We start from the raw sequence: 15,478 nt of genomic DNA, 5'->3' as shown, positions 1-15,478 counted from the left end.
GTGATCACTCCACTACATTTATTTGACAGCTTTAGTTACTTTATAGATGAAGATTTGACCCAATGGATAATATTACAAGCTTTTGAAATACAACACGTTGTTAAAGATGAACCCAGTGGTTTCTAACCTTACAAAAAGCAGTGTGCTGTCGGGGTTACATTTCAGATGTCTATGAGTTGTTAACAGCTCCACCAAAACTCTAAACTTCTCACATGGTTTCATTTCAATAAATGATCAAATGATCCAATATTTCAGCAAAAATCAAAGATTAGAGAAAAAGCCTAGGTTGGGAACCACTAAACTATCTAACTGTATATAAAGTAGTTGAAACCAGCTCTGCCTCCAGCAACTGCAACAGTGACATGCTGCTCTAACACTGATGCTTCAGTATTAATAATATAATTATGTCATATCTAATAATTTATCAGTCAGAGGGACCAAAACCAATACTTTAACTACATTTCACTGCATATACTTTATTACTACTTTATTAATACTTTATTTAGTACTACTTTTACTTAAGTAGGGTTTTTCATGCAGGATCTGGATACTTCTTCCAACACTGACAGTAGACATACTAGGCTTTTGTCTTCTCATCAAGAACACATAATATAAGATGAAAGTTACTACTTGGTATATTACTTCAAAAAGAAGTCACACCTAAACTTTTTAATTGATTGTTGTACTGCCAGTGAAGACTCCATAATAAGCAGGTACGTAGAATGTCCAGATGGATGTTATCACCCAGTGCTTCAGGCAGTTTGTGCGTCGCCAAGAGCCCATCAATCATCTATGACGTTTCTATCAAATCCACCAGATATACTATGCAAAAAGAATGCTTTAGTGTACTCTAAACACTCTGTCTTCCTGTCCTTTGCCTTCTCCAGATGTAAATGACAACGTCCCATTTTTCACTTCCTCCATCTACGAGGCCTCGGTCACTGAGGGGGCAGAGTCAGGAGCTTTGGTTTTCCAGGTTTCAGCCAATGACCTTGACTTGGGTCTCAATGGCAAGGTGAAAACAGACTCACACACATACTGTAGTGAAAGTGAGAGGCAGATATTTTAACACCTGGCACTCTATCATTTGCATTCTCTGTCTGTTTTTCAAGATCCAAAATGTGTTTTTCTTTGCTGACTAATTAGCAGTCATTAAGTGAATATTAGTATCTGACCCTCTGCATAATTGCGTCTGGTCCAACCACTCACTCCCCCCTAGATCTCATACTCCCTGCTGGAGGATCGCAGTGGGGACCACCAGTATTTTCGCATTGACCCAGAGTTGGGATTCATCTACACACATACTGTGTTTGACCGGGAGACCAAAAGCTCATACCTGTTGGAGGTTCAGTCTGTGGATGGCTGGGAGTCAGCACGACCTGGCAAACATGGACAGCCCAACTCTGGTAAGTAAGCTTAGTATTACAGAGACTGGTTTGCAACTGAATGCATGGTTAAGATTTGATTGCGGTGGTTTGTTACTTCTAGTGCCCGAGAACAGCAATTATAGAAACTGTCATGAACTACACTTCCATTGGATAGCTACTCACCGTGTCTGTGACAGAGAATAGCAGCAATACAGACGAGTTGAACTGCAATAACATTTGACATATCAGTTTCCCCAACACACGTTATCACTTTATTCTATTAGTGGCATTATCCTAAAAAAGATGAATCACCTCTGTAGTCTAAAGATGTATGCCGACAATATGTGATATTCTGTTCCCATCCAAAACGACAGGCATTGATCTGCAGCTATAAAAGGCCCCACACTTCTGGGAAGGCTATCTACATGATGTTTGATCCTATTTGCAGAGATTTGCTCCCACTAACCCACACGAGCATTGGTGATGTTGGGCACTGATATTACCCGATAAGGCCTGTCAGTTGGTGTAAAAGGTCATCCCAAAGGTATTTGGAGGGGGTTTTGGGTGCAGGTGCAAGTAGGGAACCACACAGGGAAAACCATTTCATTGTCATGTTGTCAAGATTAATTAATTGGAAGTAAGCCATGAAAAACAACCACAAACTGTTATTCCTTCTCCACCAAACTTTACAGTTGGAATTATGCATTCAGACAGGTAGCATTCGCCTGGAATCCACCAAACCCAGATTCATCCATCAGGCTGCCACATAGTGAAGCATGATTCATCACTCCAGAATACCACAATGGCACGCTTCAGACGTCTCCAGTTGAGGTTGGGCTTTGCCTTCCACTCCTCTTCCACCCTTGTCATGAAGCTCCCAAAGAAGAATTCTTTTGCTCACGTTGCTCGTCTGAGGGAACGTGCTGAGAATTTCTAGGGAACATGATGACCTACACAGCCACACCGACAGTCACTCAGCTCTTTAATGCATATTCTACTGTAAAAGTCAGATTACATACCTTTTGTAAAACATTTTTATGAGTGACTGTCACTGTTTACCAAAAAAAATCCACTGCTGTTGATATGATTAGCAGTAGCAATTAATTTCAAACAAGAGTTAATTATATTGGTTATTCAATCATAAGCATCCATGTAAAAAATGCTAACAGATTGATGTACTTGCAGAAATAATTATGATTCTGTAGATATTACAGTTGTAATTTAGTTTACATAATAACGTAGTTGCTGTTGTACTGACTGAAAACGAGGACGGGCACAAAGTAGGAGAGAGCTTTCGACAGCTGCTCTGTAGCGGCTCCAAATCTTCATTGAAGGCAGCAATAATCTCTTTTTTCCTCTTTCTGTCTCTTTCCACACATCTGCTCATCTCTCCCTGTTGAAGGACCACAGGCCATCTTTCTGTTTCTCTCTCTCTCTCTCTCTCTCTCTCTCTTTCTCCCCCCCCCCTCTCACCCTCTCCTCCTCCTCCTCCGTCTCTTCATTTCTCTCATTTACTGCCAGATGAAATGCATACATGCTCCAGCGGTAGAATAGAGTGAGGCTGAGAAATGAACAGATGTTGAGACAGATGGGTGGATGGAGAGAGGTGTTGAAGAAACACTAAGACAGACCAGGATATATGTTTAATAAATGTGCTTATAAATTATTAAGTCTCTCTCTCTCAAGGTTTGGCTCACTGTGACATTTGTGGCAACATAAACAGAAGTCAAATATTAAGTAGAGCTGAGACTGCAGTGAAGCTGTGGGAGTTATTTAATTTTTTTTTTTTCCTCCTGTGTTATGAATTTTGAATGAGGTGGCATGAAGAAGGATGGGTGACAGGAAAATGAACAGATTCTCAGCACGAAATGCGTCCATCGAAACACACACACACACACACACACACACACACACGCACACACACACACACACACACACACACTCAAGAGGGTATGTACTATAATTGCAATTGTTGTCAGTCTATAAAATATAACAATTTCCATATGGGAATCCTTTTCCTTTCTGTAATGAAACATATCTGACTAGATTTTAAAGAGCTGCTCACTTTTAAAACCTTAGAGGCTGAAGAATATGACTGCTCTCTGCTTCAAAATCTTTTATTTTTCATTTTCTCATTGAAAATATGACAGATTCTTAAAGTACCCCATCAATCACTGATGACATCAACCCAAAGGTTATTATTGATCAATTTTAAAATGTATGATACAGTACATACAGGATAAGTCTGATAGTTCTACAGATGATTACAGTCTGTGCTTTCGCCTAGTCAACAGTTGGATAAAGAACCTTGCAATTGTCCCTTATTGTATTGCTGTATTGAAAGCCAATGGCACTCCATCATGCTGACCTGATAGTCCCTTCCAGTGTACTTAAATCCCTTGTTTGAATTGAATGTATTCTCTCCTGTATGGAGTAATGGAACGCCCTTTCACTGTTGGAAACAAGTCATCATGACACAAACATAATGACCTTACTTCAAGTGGCAGTTTTTCTCACTGTAACTACTCCAAAGTAATCTTTTTTCAGTTGGTTTTTATTGAAGTCTACCCACAGATATATATTTGTGTAGACTAGACAATCATATAAAAGCTTTCCTTTAACGAATGAAATTCAATGAATTACATTATTTCAAAATGAATTGCTTTTACCAGTATGTTCGAATGAATTCATGTGTATTTTCACACAGAAATAAACTCCATATTCAGTGTTCAATAGCAATACCAGGGCAAGTGTCAAAGATAAAAGCCCCGTGCCACACAGATGGTAGTTTAAAGCATCTTTTTTTATTCCATTTCAAACAATGCCTGCAAAATCCAACACACTCTTCATCACTGGCACTGTCTATTGTGCACTGGCTGATTTTATTTGATGAAGGTTCTGAGGACCAAAACATTGAAAATAGTCAGTGCCAATGATGGACGGATCTTTTGTTTTATTTCACAGCAATTTTTTGATCCGATTCTCCTGCGGACTTTCTGGTTCGCAGAAATGATGGTTTCATTATTAACTCTAATATCAAAATGTGTAGGCGCTTATAAAGATATTTCAGACAATAGGTTGATGGACTTATGGTTTCACTTGATGCAGAAAAAGCATTTGCCTGTAAGAGTTGGAGTAATTGAACCCTTCGCTATGGTTTTCATCAGCAGACGTTCAGATCTTTTTAGCACCCATAGGCGTATAAGGCAGGGCTGCCCGCTCTCACCACTGTTATTATTATGAGTAAGTATTGATTGAAGGCTTTGATATGTCTTTGAATATGTGATGATACTGTGATAGTGCACGGCTCGATACAGAAGCTCCTTACAATATATTTTCAAAAACTTTCTTAATGAAACATGGAAAGCAATGAAACGTCTTGAGGGCAAAATCTGAGGTGAATCCCATCCACCAGCTTTTTCACAACCTTATCATGAACTCTAGGAGTTTAATGGGCTATCTTGTTTGAAATATTCACTTGAAGCAGGCACTTTATTGGTCTTTGGTGACTCTCTGCATCTCATTTTTGTTTCTTTGTACTCGATTTTTCCCATTTCTTCTTCATTATCATGTACTTTGACAGCTGGAAGTCTTCCTGTATTTTCCTTCTAAAAAAGCGTTTTATTACTTGAATGACTGTATGATCGAGTATGACAGTTTATCTATATATAACATCACTGGTGTTGCGTGTTTTTTAATGCACCCAACAATGTGTATAATATGATTGCTGCCCCTCAGAGATTACATAATGCAAATCCACACGTCAACAGAAAAAAGTGAAATGATAAACTGACCTTGCATATTCGCCTATACGCACAGCTGCAAAGCACCAAGAGTTGCCGACTAGAGACAGCTGACTGTTGTCAAGTGGTCACAAAAATAACCTTGATAATCACTGTTTTCACAGGCAGAAAACAAGCTACTTACAAGCTAGTTTGCAGGGTGGCATTGGACGTGTGATTTTTACACATACATGTTTCCAGAAGTGTGAAAACAGTGATGATCATACAGAATTAACAGATGAGCCGAAGGATGAGGGGATGGAGTCTACATCTGCTTATCCACTTTCTATGTTCTTCCTCTATCCCCTCCCTCCATTTCTGGCTCCCTCCTTTGCCGTTTGACAGATTCTGAACATGTGCAAAGCCCTGGCATCTGCAACTTGTTTTGTTATAGCTCTAAGCGCTGCGTTAGTTTGCTATCTGTGCCACGAACTGTGTACCATCTCTTCTACCCTGGTTTAAATAATTTAGCCCATCTCAGAGTGTGTATTTCAAATTATGCTCGTGCTGATACCGATATCAAAGGAGGCATAGCATGTTGGGTTGCTCAACTACGGAGCCATACGCTACACCCCAGGGTGCTTTGCGCTCCGCTTCAGCCCGCAGTTGGATGCCGAAGGGGAAAAAAGAAACAGCTGTATTTAATGGTAAAATGGGCACGGATAGTAGAGACAGATGACAGATGTAATGGAGAAGTGGTAAACAACTGTGGAGGGCAGGGGGAAAAAATTGGAATCTATTTTTATTTCTGTCGTATACAGTTTGTGTATGGGTGTGTATGCATACGCACGGGTGAAAAGTGACTAAACTGTTGCGATGCAAAGAGAGATAGACAAATGTTCATGTTCATGTTGACAGAATAAGAACAACCTCATGTTTATAATCGCCTCTCTCTGTCTCCCTCTCTTTCTCTTTCTCACTCTCATAATTTTTGGATTTTCAGACACGGCATATGTTCGTGTTTTTATCAGTGACGTGAACGATAACAAGCCAGCATTTGCACAGGCTTCCTATGAAGTGGATGTGGATGAAGATGCTGACGTAGGCTTCGCCATCGTCACTGTCAGTGCCAATGATGGGGATGAAGGTGGGTGGCATGGATAAAGAAATATGTTTGTGTGTGTGTATGCCTATTTTTTTGTGTTTCTGGGAATGTGGCAACTGAAAGTGCTCTATGGAAAGTGTAGGAGTGATGTGAAGCTGGTAAGCTAAAGTGCTTCTCATTTCCCTCACTCAAGAAATATGTTCATTTTTGCTGCTTTTGTCTGACTCCCTTTTACTTGTAGGAAAAAAAAAATGTTTGCACTTCCAAACAAATCATGAATCCATGAAAAACACAAAAAGAGTTTGAAACAGCCACACTAGAAGGTCCTGTTTTATTATAACCTTATTATACAAGGCAGAGAAAGATGCTCTCAAGCATTTATATGTGTAATTTAATCAGTTTGGGCTTCATAACTTCATACATCAAAAATTTCTAACTGTTAAAATGTTGCCCCCACTTGAATATTGAAGTGAATATTTTTCCAACTTAATGCCAATAGCAAACCACCTACATTTAATTATTTTCCAACATTTTGTCAAGGTCAGCTAATTTGATGAACGACAGTTTGTTTACCATGCTTACCATCTTAATTTGGCATGTTTGCATCTTAATATTTGCTTATTAGTACTTTTGGCAGTATTGGACCAGAAAATGTTGACCTGCTGGTGGCACTACATGAAAAGTCAGGGATCACCTAAGTCATTAGGTGCATTGTCGGGGCATCATGGATATCTGCACTAAATTTCATGGCAATCCATCGAGTGGTTCTCAAGACATTTTAAGAAAAAAACAATAATGCAACAGACAAGTTCAGTCAGCTTTATCCATGAATGTCTACACAAAATGTCAGAGCGATCTATCCAGTAGTCCAAATGTCCATCTGACATCTTTCCTAGAGCCATGCTACAGCCGTGGCTAAAAATAGATTTCCATTCACTCAGAGTTCATTGTATGACATACCTTTCCACAAGGCTGCAGTTATAGAGAACTCAAGGTGAGTGAGCCATAATGTCAGGAGAAAACCTCTGAATGCATGAGGTCTAGGAGAGGCCAGTCAGTTTTTCAAATTAGAGGCAAAAGGCACACAATTAGGATTTAAAACATTTCAGACATCAGGTAGGAATTAATAATTATAGTATATAGTTATTTAAAATTGTATAATGCCCTCTATCATTGTCATAAGCCTAACTGGTTGACCTTTCCAATGCACCTGCCTTTAATAAGGTTGTAATTACAAGGCCTTGTTAGGATCTGAGAGCTTGCCATGATCCTTAAATACAAAGATTCAGGTCTGTGGTGGAATATGCCAAGACACTCAGCTGTCATGGCCAGAGGCAAATGTCAACTCATGACAGAAAAGACAAGACCATTATTACTTTGAGGAATGAAGCCTCTCACAGAGTATCTATGAGAACTCTGGCTTACACACTGTCAAAAGGCATCTAAACTGGAGAGGACTCTGATCGAAAAAGGTCCAGTAGTCAGAGATCAACAACAAAATCAATATGAACTTCCCATTGAAGTGACAGTGGTGTGTTCAGTAAGAAGTGGGCTATTGCAAAATGGGAAAAGGTACTGGAGTTAGAAATCCAACGAATCTATCTTCTTAGATTGTTAATAGTGTATTGAAATCTAGGAGACAGAAAACTACCAAAATAAAGCCACATTGGTGGAGTATGCAGTTGTTGTGGCTAACGTGACAGTTATTTACTTACACATGGAAACAAATCAGCATTTATTTTGAGTCAATGGTTTAGTAGTATGTCACCTAGTCAAGGTAGCGTTATAGCATTTAGTTTGCTGGTCTGGTTTTAGGATTGATGTTTGGGAATCCCAGTCATCTGTCACAGAACATGGAAAGAACAAATTGAAGAATAACTACTATTCCTATTTAAGAAAAAACATTTTTTCAAACTTGAGCTTGCTGCATTTTATATGGTTACCATATGATGATAGTGTCTTTTGTTGTTGCACAACACATTTGAAATGGTATGACTTTGCTGTCACTTGTTACAAACAGGAAGCGTAAAGGGCATAAATGATCACAAGCAACAGCCAAGGTTTCAGACTATCTAGTTGCTTTTTGTGGCTATTTTTAGAGATGATGCAACTAAAATTGGACTTGCAAATATGCATCCGTTTTATATATAAATATTTCAATATAAAATATTGAATCATTTCAGTAAATAGGCTGGGTTAGTTGTCTCCATAGATCATCATACATCTCTAGGAATATGGTATATTGCTACATAGGATAGGACTTTAAAGGAATACTCAATTGAGATCTATCTTTAATGTTGCAAATGCTCACCCCGTTTAGGCTTCAAAGGTGGTTAAGACCAGTTTGTTGCTTGCATCTTTATATAGGACAGATGGAGTCAACTTGGATTCATACAAGTTCAAGTGGAGTCAAATGTTGACCCAGAATTCCGTTGATCTTTTTCTTCAGTATGTTCCAATTCAGCTGTCACTTTGCCAATAAACTGCTGAAACGCTACTTCTGCTTAAATATAGGAGCTACGAGGAGGTGTGATACAGTGTGTTATCTAAAATGTTTCAGTGCAGCCTGTTGGAGAAGAGTATTTTACACCCAAAAGTCTGTTTATTCTTGTAGTTGTCCAGTACAAGTTTATAAATGACTCAAAGTAAGCATCATTTCTTTGTGTTGGTTGTTGGAAAGCCAAAACCACTGAACAAAACATTCAACCAATGTCAGCTGCATATTAGGAGTCATTTCTCCTCTCAGGCAGCTGGATATTGGTGCTTATCTGCATGTGAATAAATGCAATTGTGACACATAATCCTCAAAAGGAAAGGAAAGGGACAAACAGTGCAGGCAATAGTGATAGAAATTTTGAGCAACTACAGAGCTCTATCCAAACTCCATTAAAAAAGTGCATGAAATGTTTGCTTTTAGTGGCATCTGTCAGCCCTCTCTGTGTGTTAGTGTGTGTATCTGTAGGTGTGGATATGATAGGGGTACAAACCAGACTTAGGATCTGTTTGGGGACAAAAGCCATGTCCCTACATGGTAAAATGCTAATTTTTGGGTCAGTGGTTAGGGTTAGGGTTAGGGTTAGGGTTAGTCAAGTAGTGATTATGGTTAGGGTTAGGGTTAGTCTCCAGGAAATGAATGTGAGTCAATGTCAATACACCAAAAGTGACATAGGTAAATGTGTGTGTTCATGTGCCTTTCTTTTCCCCTCTTTTCTATTGTGTCTGTATATTCCAGTTTCAATTAAATACAGTAACTTGGGAGATGAAAGGAGTTTTTAAATTAGTACAACTGGGAATAAACATTCATTTTCCCTCCATTTGTTTGTTTGTTTTAACCGCTGTATTACTCCTTTCTCAGTTTTTTCTTCTGTCCTTTGGGTCTCAGCAGTTTTCTAAATACTTAAGAGATTGAGACAACTGAAAGAAAGCGAATGATAGCGAGAGAAAAGAAGGGATGCAACTGCATAAATCCCCTAATGTCTCATTTAAAATGCCAACAAACAGACGGTACAAAACGATCTGGATTAGAGCATTCTCCTCTCTCCTTCCTTGACTTTCATCTCACTAATAAGCTGTGAATCTCCTCTCGTCTTCAGAGGTTTCTCCTATCCCTTTCATATTAACACGAGGGCTGGTGGAAGCTACAGTGATTGAGATGCAGACCCTAGCTTTACCAGTAATTGCATTGAGGGGGAACATTTTGTTGATCAGCATCTAATAGGCTTTATTAAAAATGCTTTGCAGAGGGAAAAAAAAGAGAAGGGGAGAATTTTGGATATGACGGGGGGAAGGGACTTCACAACAGTATGATTTGAAATCACTTGTAACAATAAAGTACCAATTATTCAATGATACATTCACTGCATTTATGCTGTTTTGATCCATTCAGGTCATTTTTACTGACTATTAGGAGACAGGGTAAAGCACTTAACTGTGTTTGGTCCTTTAAGCCTCAGATTTGAGAATACCTACATGAATTTCTGCCTACCTCTTTGTCAATATAAACACAACTGAATTTAATTGTGTCTGCATTCCTCTCCAAATAAGCAAATTTACCCTAGCTGTGGCACCTGTACATGCAATTAACTGATATAATCACTAGTACGGGTTTCATTCTTGGCTGCATAACAGGACTTCTGCAGGACCTTTAAATACCACCTGTCAATGTTTTTCTTTTTGGTCTTCACTTAAGAAGTGAGTGGAGTGTTGTTTAGGTGAGTAAAACAAATGGAAATGTAGGGGCTTTAAAGGAATACTCCATTGACAATCTTATCTTTTTTGTAGCAAATGTTCACCCCTTTTAAGGCTTGAAAGGTGGTTAAGATAAGTTTGTAGCTTGCATCTTCATAGAGTAGGACAGCTGTAGTCAACTTGGATTCGCATAAATTCCAGCCGAGTCAATGGTGACCCAGAATTTTGTTGATCTTGTCACGCTGAGCTGCAAACAGTCGTGAGTTGATGTGATGTTTACATGCAACACTACACAGAAACTTATGCAGGAACTCACTGTGAATACTTATGCTGGTGTAGTATGGACACCAGTGATACCATCTATAGGTGTTTGCTGTTAAGTCCCATCCACAATTAACAGAACTGCACTGGCATGTCAGCTATAGACTGACAATTACATGTTTTAGTCTGTGCTATCGATCTCTCATGTTGTACACTTCTGACGTAGGAAGATGAGCTCCATTGAAACTGCTCTGTATATTCATTTGTAGTAGAGGGAGCACAATTTTTTGTTGTTGTTTTGTTTTTTGTTTTTTCTTGGCCTTGAATAGATGGGAAACCTCCATTCAGTACTGCACTCAGGTTTCTGGCTTTGCATCAGTCTAGCACACCAGGATTCCATTTAAATACCATTATTGTTGGCTTTTGTTGGCAAAAAATACAGAATTGCTACAATTTTGAATGGTGATTGTTGTTTAAAACATGCACACACAGCCTATAGAAGCAGAATATATGACATTTTGTTTAATATTTTAGTATTTCTAGGCACATTTAAGCCCACATCATTTAAGAGGTGTACATACATTTATGCAGACCATTCTTTTCCATTTAATACTTGTACTTTGAAAGATGAGAGATATTGGTCTTAGATTTTTTTTTTTTTTTAAATGCTGATTTTGATACATTTTTTGAAAATCAAAATCCAATGCTGATGGATGTTCATATGAAATTGAAGTAAAACATATCAGATTGTTGGGTATTCCTGTTATCTGAGTACCAGTGGAACAGGGAGGACAATCCTTACTGCAGTAAACAAAAGTGCAAGCCTTTTATTTTTCGTTTAATTAAAGTTTGATTAATGCACCAGCTCTTAAAGTTATGTTTGTGTCTGGTCTTTAACCACTTCATAGGGGAACTGAAAATAAATTGTTGACGTGCTTTCAAAGCTTGTATGCTAATTAGTCAACTCACGACTGACTGTTGTTTGCAGTTCAGTGTGACATTTAGTCCTTTCTATTCATGTAACATTACCAGAGATTAATGTTTCTTCAAGAACCAATAGACATCCATTGACATACAAGTTGTTCGACAGGCCTGCCTGCAATTAGCACTTGTGTGTGGCTTTAAAGCATCTGACTTTTAGGTTTTCATAGATTTCTTGTTATGACGAGGCTATTCTCATTCAGCGGTCATAGAACTGTAATTGCCTTTGTTAGGGCAGAGGCCGCCTGTTGTCTAAAGATTCATAACAATTACACCATTCCAAAGACTTGCTCTCTAATTCAACTACAGCAGTTAAAGCAGAGCAATGCTATCTGTCTCAGTTAAGGGTGACAGGTTGGTTGATTGACAGAAAAAGACAGCCTTGGATTAGGTTGAGACTTCAAATCCATAGGGGATCGTGCTGTCACCAAAGCTCTTTTATTGTACAAATACGAGAGAATCTATGCTTTCACCATAGACTTTCTCACTATACTCAGCTTTGTCAGTAACAGAGGTTCATTTATATTAAACTGTCATTCTTCATTCAACCTCCATCTTCTCCTGGTCTGCAGGTGGGAACGCTAAGCTGCGCTACCAGATCACATCAGGGAACACGGGAGGGGTGTTTGATGTGGAACCGGAGGTGGGCACTATCTTTATCGCCCAGCCTCTGGACTATGAGCAGAACAAAAGGTAGGAACACACTTCAGGGAAGAATCCTTTGAACCACAAAAAATGTCTTTTTCACACTTTTTTGACTCATGTTAATACTTGTCAAAGGTATTACCTGAAATATATGGTACTATTTCCCTGATCTTTTTCCTTGTTTACTGGCACGGTTTTACAGCTTTAAACTCCTTTCTGACCAAAATCTTATGCTAGTGTTTGAATCAAAACTTTTGCTTTATTTTTCAAAAGCCCTTGATGAAACTAACTCTTTTTCCCAGGTACAAGCTTCATGTTCTTGCTTCAGATGGGAAGTGGGAGGATTACTCAACAGTGACGGTAAACGTGGTCAACAAGAATGACGAGGCTCCGGTGTTTACCGTCAACGAGTACTATGGAAGCGTTACAGAGGAGCTAGATGGCTCGCCTGTCTTTGTGTTACAGGTACAACCTAGTGACTATGCAGCTGTATGATGCAGCTTGTGAATCATATGTATACTTAGCATGTGTGTGTAATCACATTGCAACCTCTTCAGAGAACAACGATAGTCCAAACAAAACTTAACTACTGTAACTACACACAAGTGCCTGTCAAGTTTTTAATTCCTCCACATGCCTAAACATTGTTCATGGGTATACTCCGCATTAAAACAGTTTGAGAGGGTTGTGTGTTATTTAGCCTTTCCAAAACCAAAAACATGAACAAAAGTGTCAAGAATGGTTACTGTTTGTCTTTTCTAATGTGAGCTACATTGTATGGCAAATCTGATTACCTAGACATTTCATACTATACTATTTTTATGGGGGGGGGGGTTACGCTAAATAAAACCTGATGATGGTACATCCACTATAAAGTATTTGCCCACTGTGGAAGCTGTCTTGGATACTACTGCAACAGTGTTTAGGCTAACGTTAGCATCTCTGTCCTTCTCTTTATTGATTTTTAGTTTACACTCTAGCAACCTTGTCCAATCTTGTTACCGAAAGTATCATTACGTTCACTAAACACACTGCTTAGTCCACACCCTGAAAGCCTTTTCTATTGTAATGGTAAAGGTGAAGTATACTACTTAAACATACAAAAAAAAATTAAGCATATATCTAACTCTGTCTAGCTTGTCCAAGTACATTTATCCTTAAACTTGTAAAACTAAGACTAAGCAGCTACACTCTGCAATACAAGAACAATGCAGTTTATTTTTTTTCTTCTGTGTCTTCTATGTGGATTAAGAACTCATGAGGATGGTGACTTTTTGCCAGGGGTACACAGTTAAAGCCTCAGTCATTTAGCATGTAGCATAATATAGTATGTATCACATATGTACCCATCATTAACAGATTTTAAATGAGTCAGCTTGAAAATGTTAAAATGAAAACTATGGTTAGTTTAATTAGCTAGCTAACCAACTATTGCCATCTGCTACACCTACTAAGAGTTGGCAAATCTGCCAATGTTAACATCCTAAGCTGCATATGTGCTGTGTGAGAGCAGAATGCTTGACAGGTGTAGCACCAGCTACTGATGGGGGTGGCTTTTGGCAAATGTCAATTTCACACCTAACTTCAGACTTGATCTACACATTTCATTAAACTTCCTTACTAGTTTGTTTGCATGAGTCAGTTTTTGCTGATAAAAGTAAGGTGCAATTTTGGACATGTTTTGGGTTGTGATGCCTTGATTTGAAAACCATTTCACACGCTTTTCATTTATTTATTTATTTATTATTATTAATTATTAAAGTCTAAAACTGTGAAGCAAGTTTAAAAGGCAGCGGTTGCTTCTCAGAACCATTTAATTGAGATAGTGGTCAACATTATTTAGTTCTGTCCTTAGATCTGTCTTTAGATAGATTTTAGTCTTCATCCAGTAATTACTGTGTAGCCATTCCTGGATGTGCTCCACAGGGAGATCATTCAGGCTTTTAACCCTGAAGCTATGTATTTAACACGCAATCACTGTGGTAAATAGGGCATACTTTGTATTTCATCAGCCACATGTGAAGATCATTAACTTAATAAAATCACACTTAGTTATTGATCATGTATGCAGTACAAGTCAAAGGTTTTGGACTTCTGACTAATACTGCATATATACTGTATATTGATTATATAGTTATAGAGCACCTGATGCTTTCCTCTCTCCTTACATTTCTAACTCCTTAAGTTTTGGCTCTACATCACACTACAATTACCACGCTAAATCGAAACATTTTTGGCCTGCCCGGAGTGTAATTGCTGCTGATGTGTTGAAGATGAGTGAGAAACAGAAGACAGAAAGGAGGCATCAGAAGTGGAGCTTTGGGTGGAGGAAGTTGGATCTCTGCCAGGTTTACCTACGGGAGAGTTTATCACCGCACAGAGCAGTTGTGAAGTGCTTCCAGTCAAGACATCGCTCCAACTCAGCAGCATCTCAATAATTAAACAGAACAAAAAAAACATAGTAAAAAAGCTAAATTACACTCTAATAACCCTTTCTGTCTCGCTGTGCCTTTGATGTTGTAGGTAACAGCAACTGACCCAGATAAGGATGCTGATCAGGAGGCACTGCGTTACTCTCTCCATGGCCAGGGTGCAGAGAGTGAATTCATAATTGATGAGGTCACAGGCAAGATCTACGCCCAGCGGACCCTGGATCGCGAGGAACGCGCCGTTTGGCGTTTTGTCGTCCTGGCCACAGACGAAGGTGGCGAAGGTCTGACGGGCTTCACCGACATCATCATCAATGTGTGGGACATCAACGACAACGCACCCATCTTCACATGCGCCCCCAGCTGTCATGGAGACGTGTCAGAAAACTCAGCAGCAGGGACGTCCGTGATGGAGATGACAGCCACAGATCTGGATGACTCAGCCGTGGGGCAGAATGCTGTGCTCTCATACAGGATTGTTGGTAGTTTGGATGCTACCAACATCGACGTGGGAGGAGTGCCCACCTTCTCAGAAATTTTCACCATCAACCCCACCACAGGGACCATCACTGTAGCCATGAGTGTCCTGGACCGAGAACAGGTTGAATCCTACCTCTTGGTCGTGGAGGCCAGAGATGGTGGAGGGATGACAGGAACTGGAACTGCGACCATTCTGATCAAGGATGTGAACGACCATGCTCCAAGATTCACTGATCACCCCTGTCTGGCAAGGATCTCTGAAAATGCAGAGCCCAACGCAGAGGTGGGTTAGTAGAGCCA

General features: G+C 39.3%; 1 protein-coding gene across 1 annotated transcript in view; it reads left to right on the top strand.

Moving 5' to 3' along the window:
• The window catches only part of si:ch211-186j3.6 (neural-cadherin), a 333,490-nt gene that overhangs the window by 176,870 nt on the left and 141,142 nt on the right, over positions 1-15,478 (top strand). Inside the window, exons 14-19 of the mRNA XM_062419573.1 lie at positions 888-1,015; positions 1,220-1,406; positions 6,093-6,236; positions 12,197-12,317; positions 12,572-12,734; positions 14,793-15,461. Coding sequence (XP_062275557.1) covers positions 888-1,015; positions 1,220-1,406; positions 6,093-6,236; positions 12,197-12,317; positions 12,572-12,734; positions 14,793-15,461 — 1,412 coding nt within the window. The remainder of the gene's footprint in view (positions 1-887; positions 1,016-1,219; positions 1,407-6,092; positions 6,237-12,196; positions 12,318-12,571; positions 12,735-14,792; positions 15,462-15,478) is intronic.

The sequence above is a fragment of the Scomber scombrus genome, chromosome 1 (assembly GCF_963691925.1).
Source record: "Scomber scombrus chromosome 1, fScoSco1.1, whole genome shotgun sequence".
NCBI lineage: Eukaryota > Metazoa > Chordata > Actinopteri > Scombriformes > Scombridae > Scomber > Scomber scombrus.
Note: the sequence above shows the minus strand (reverse complement) of the source record. Positions and strands in the feature narration are given on the sequence as shown.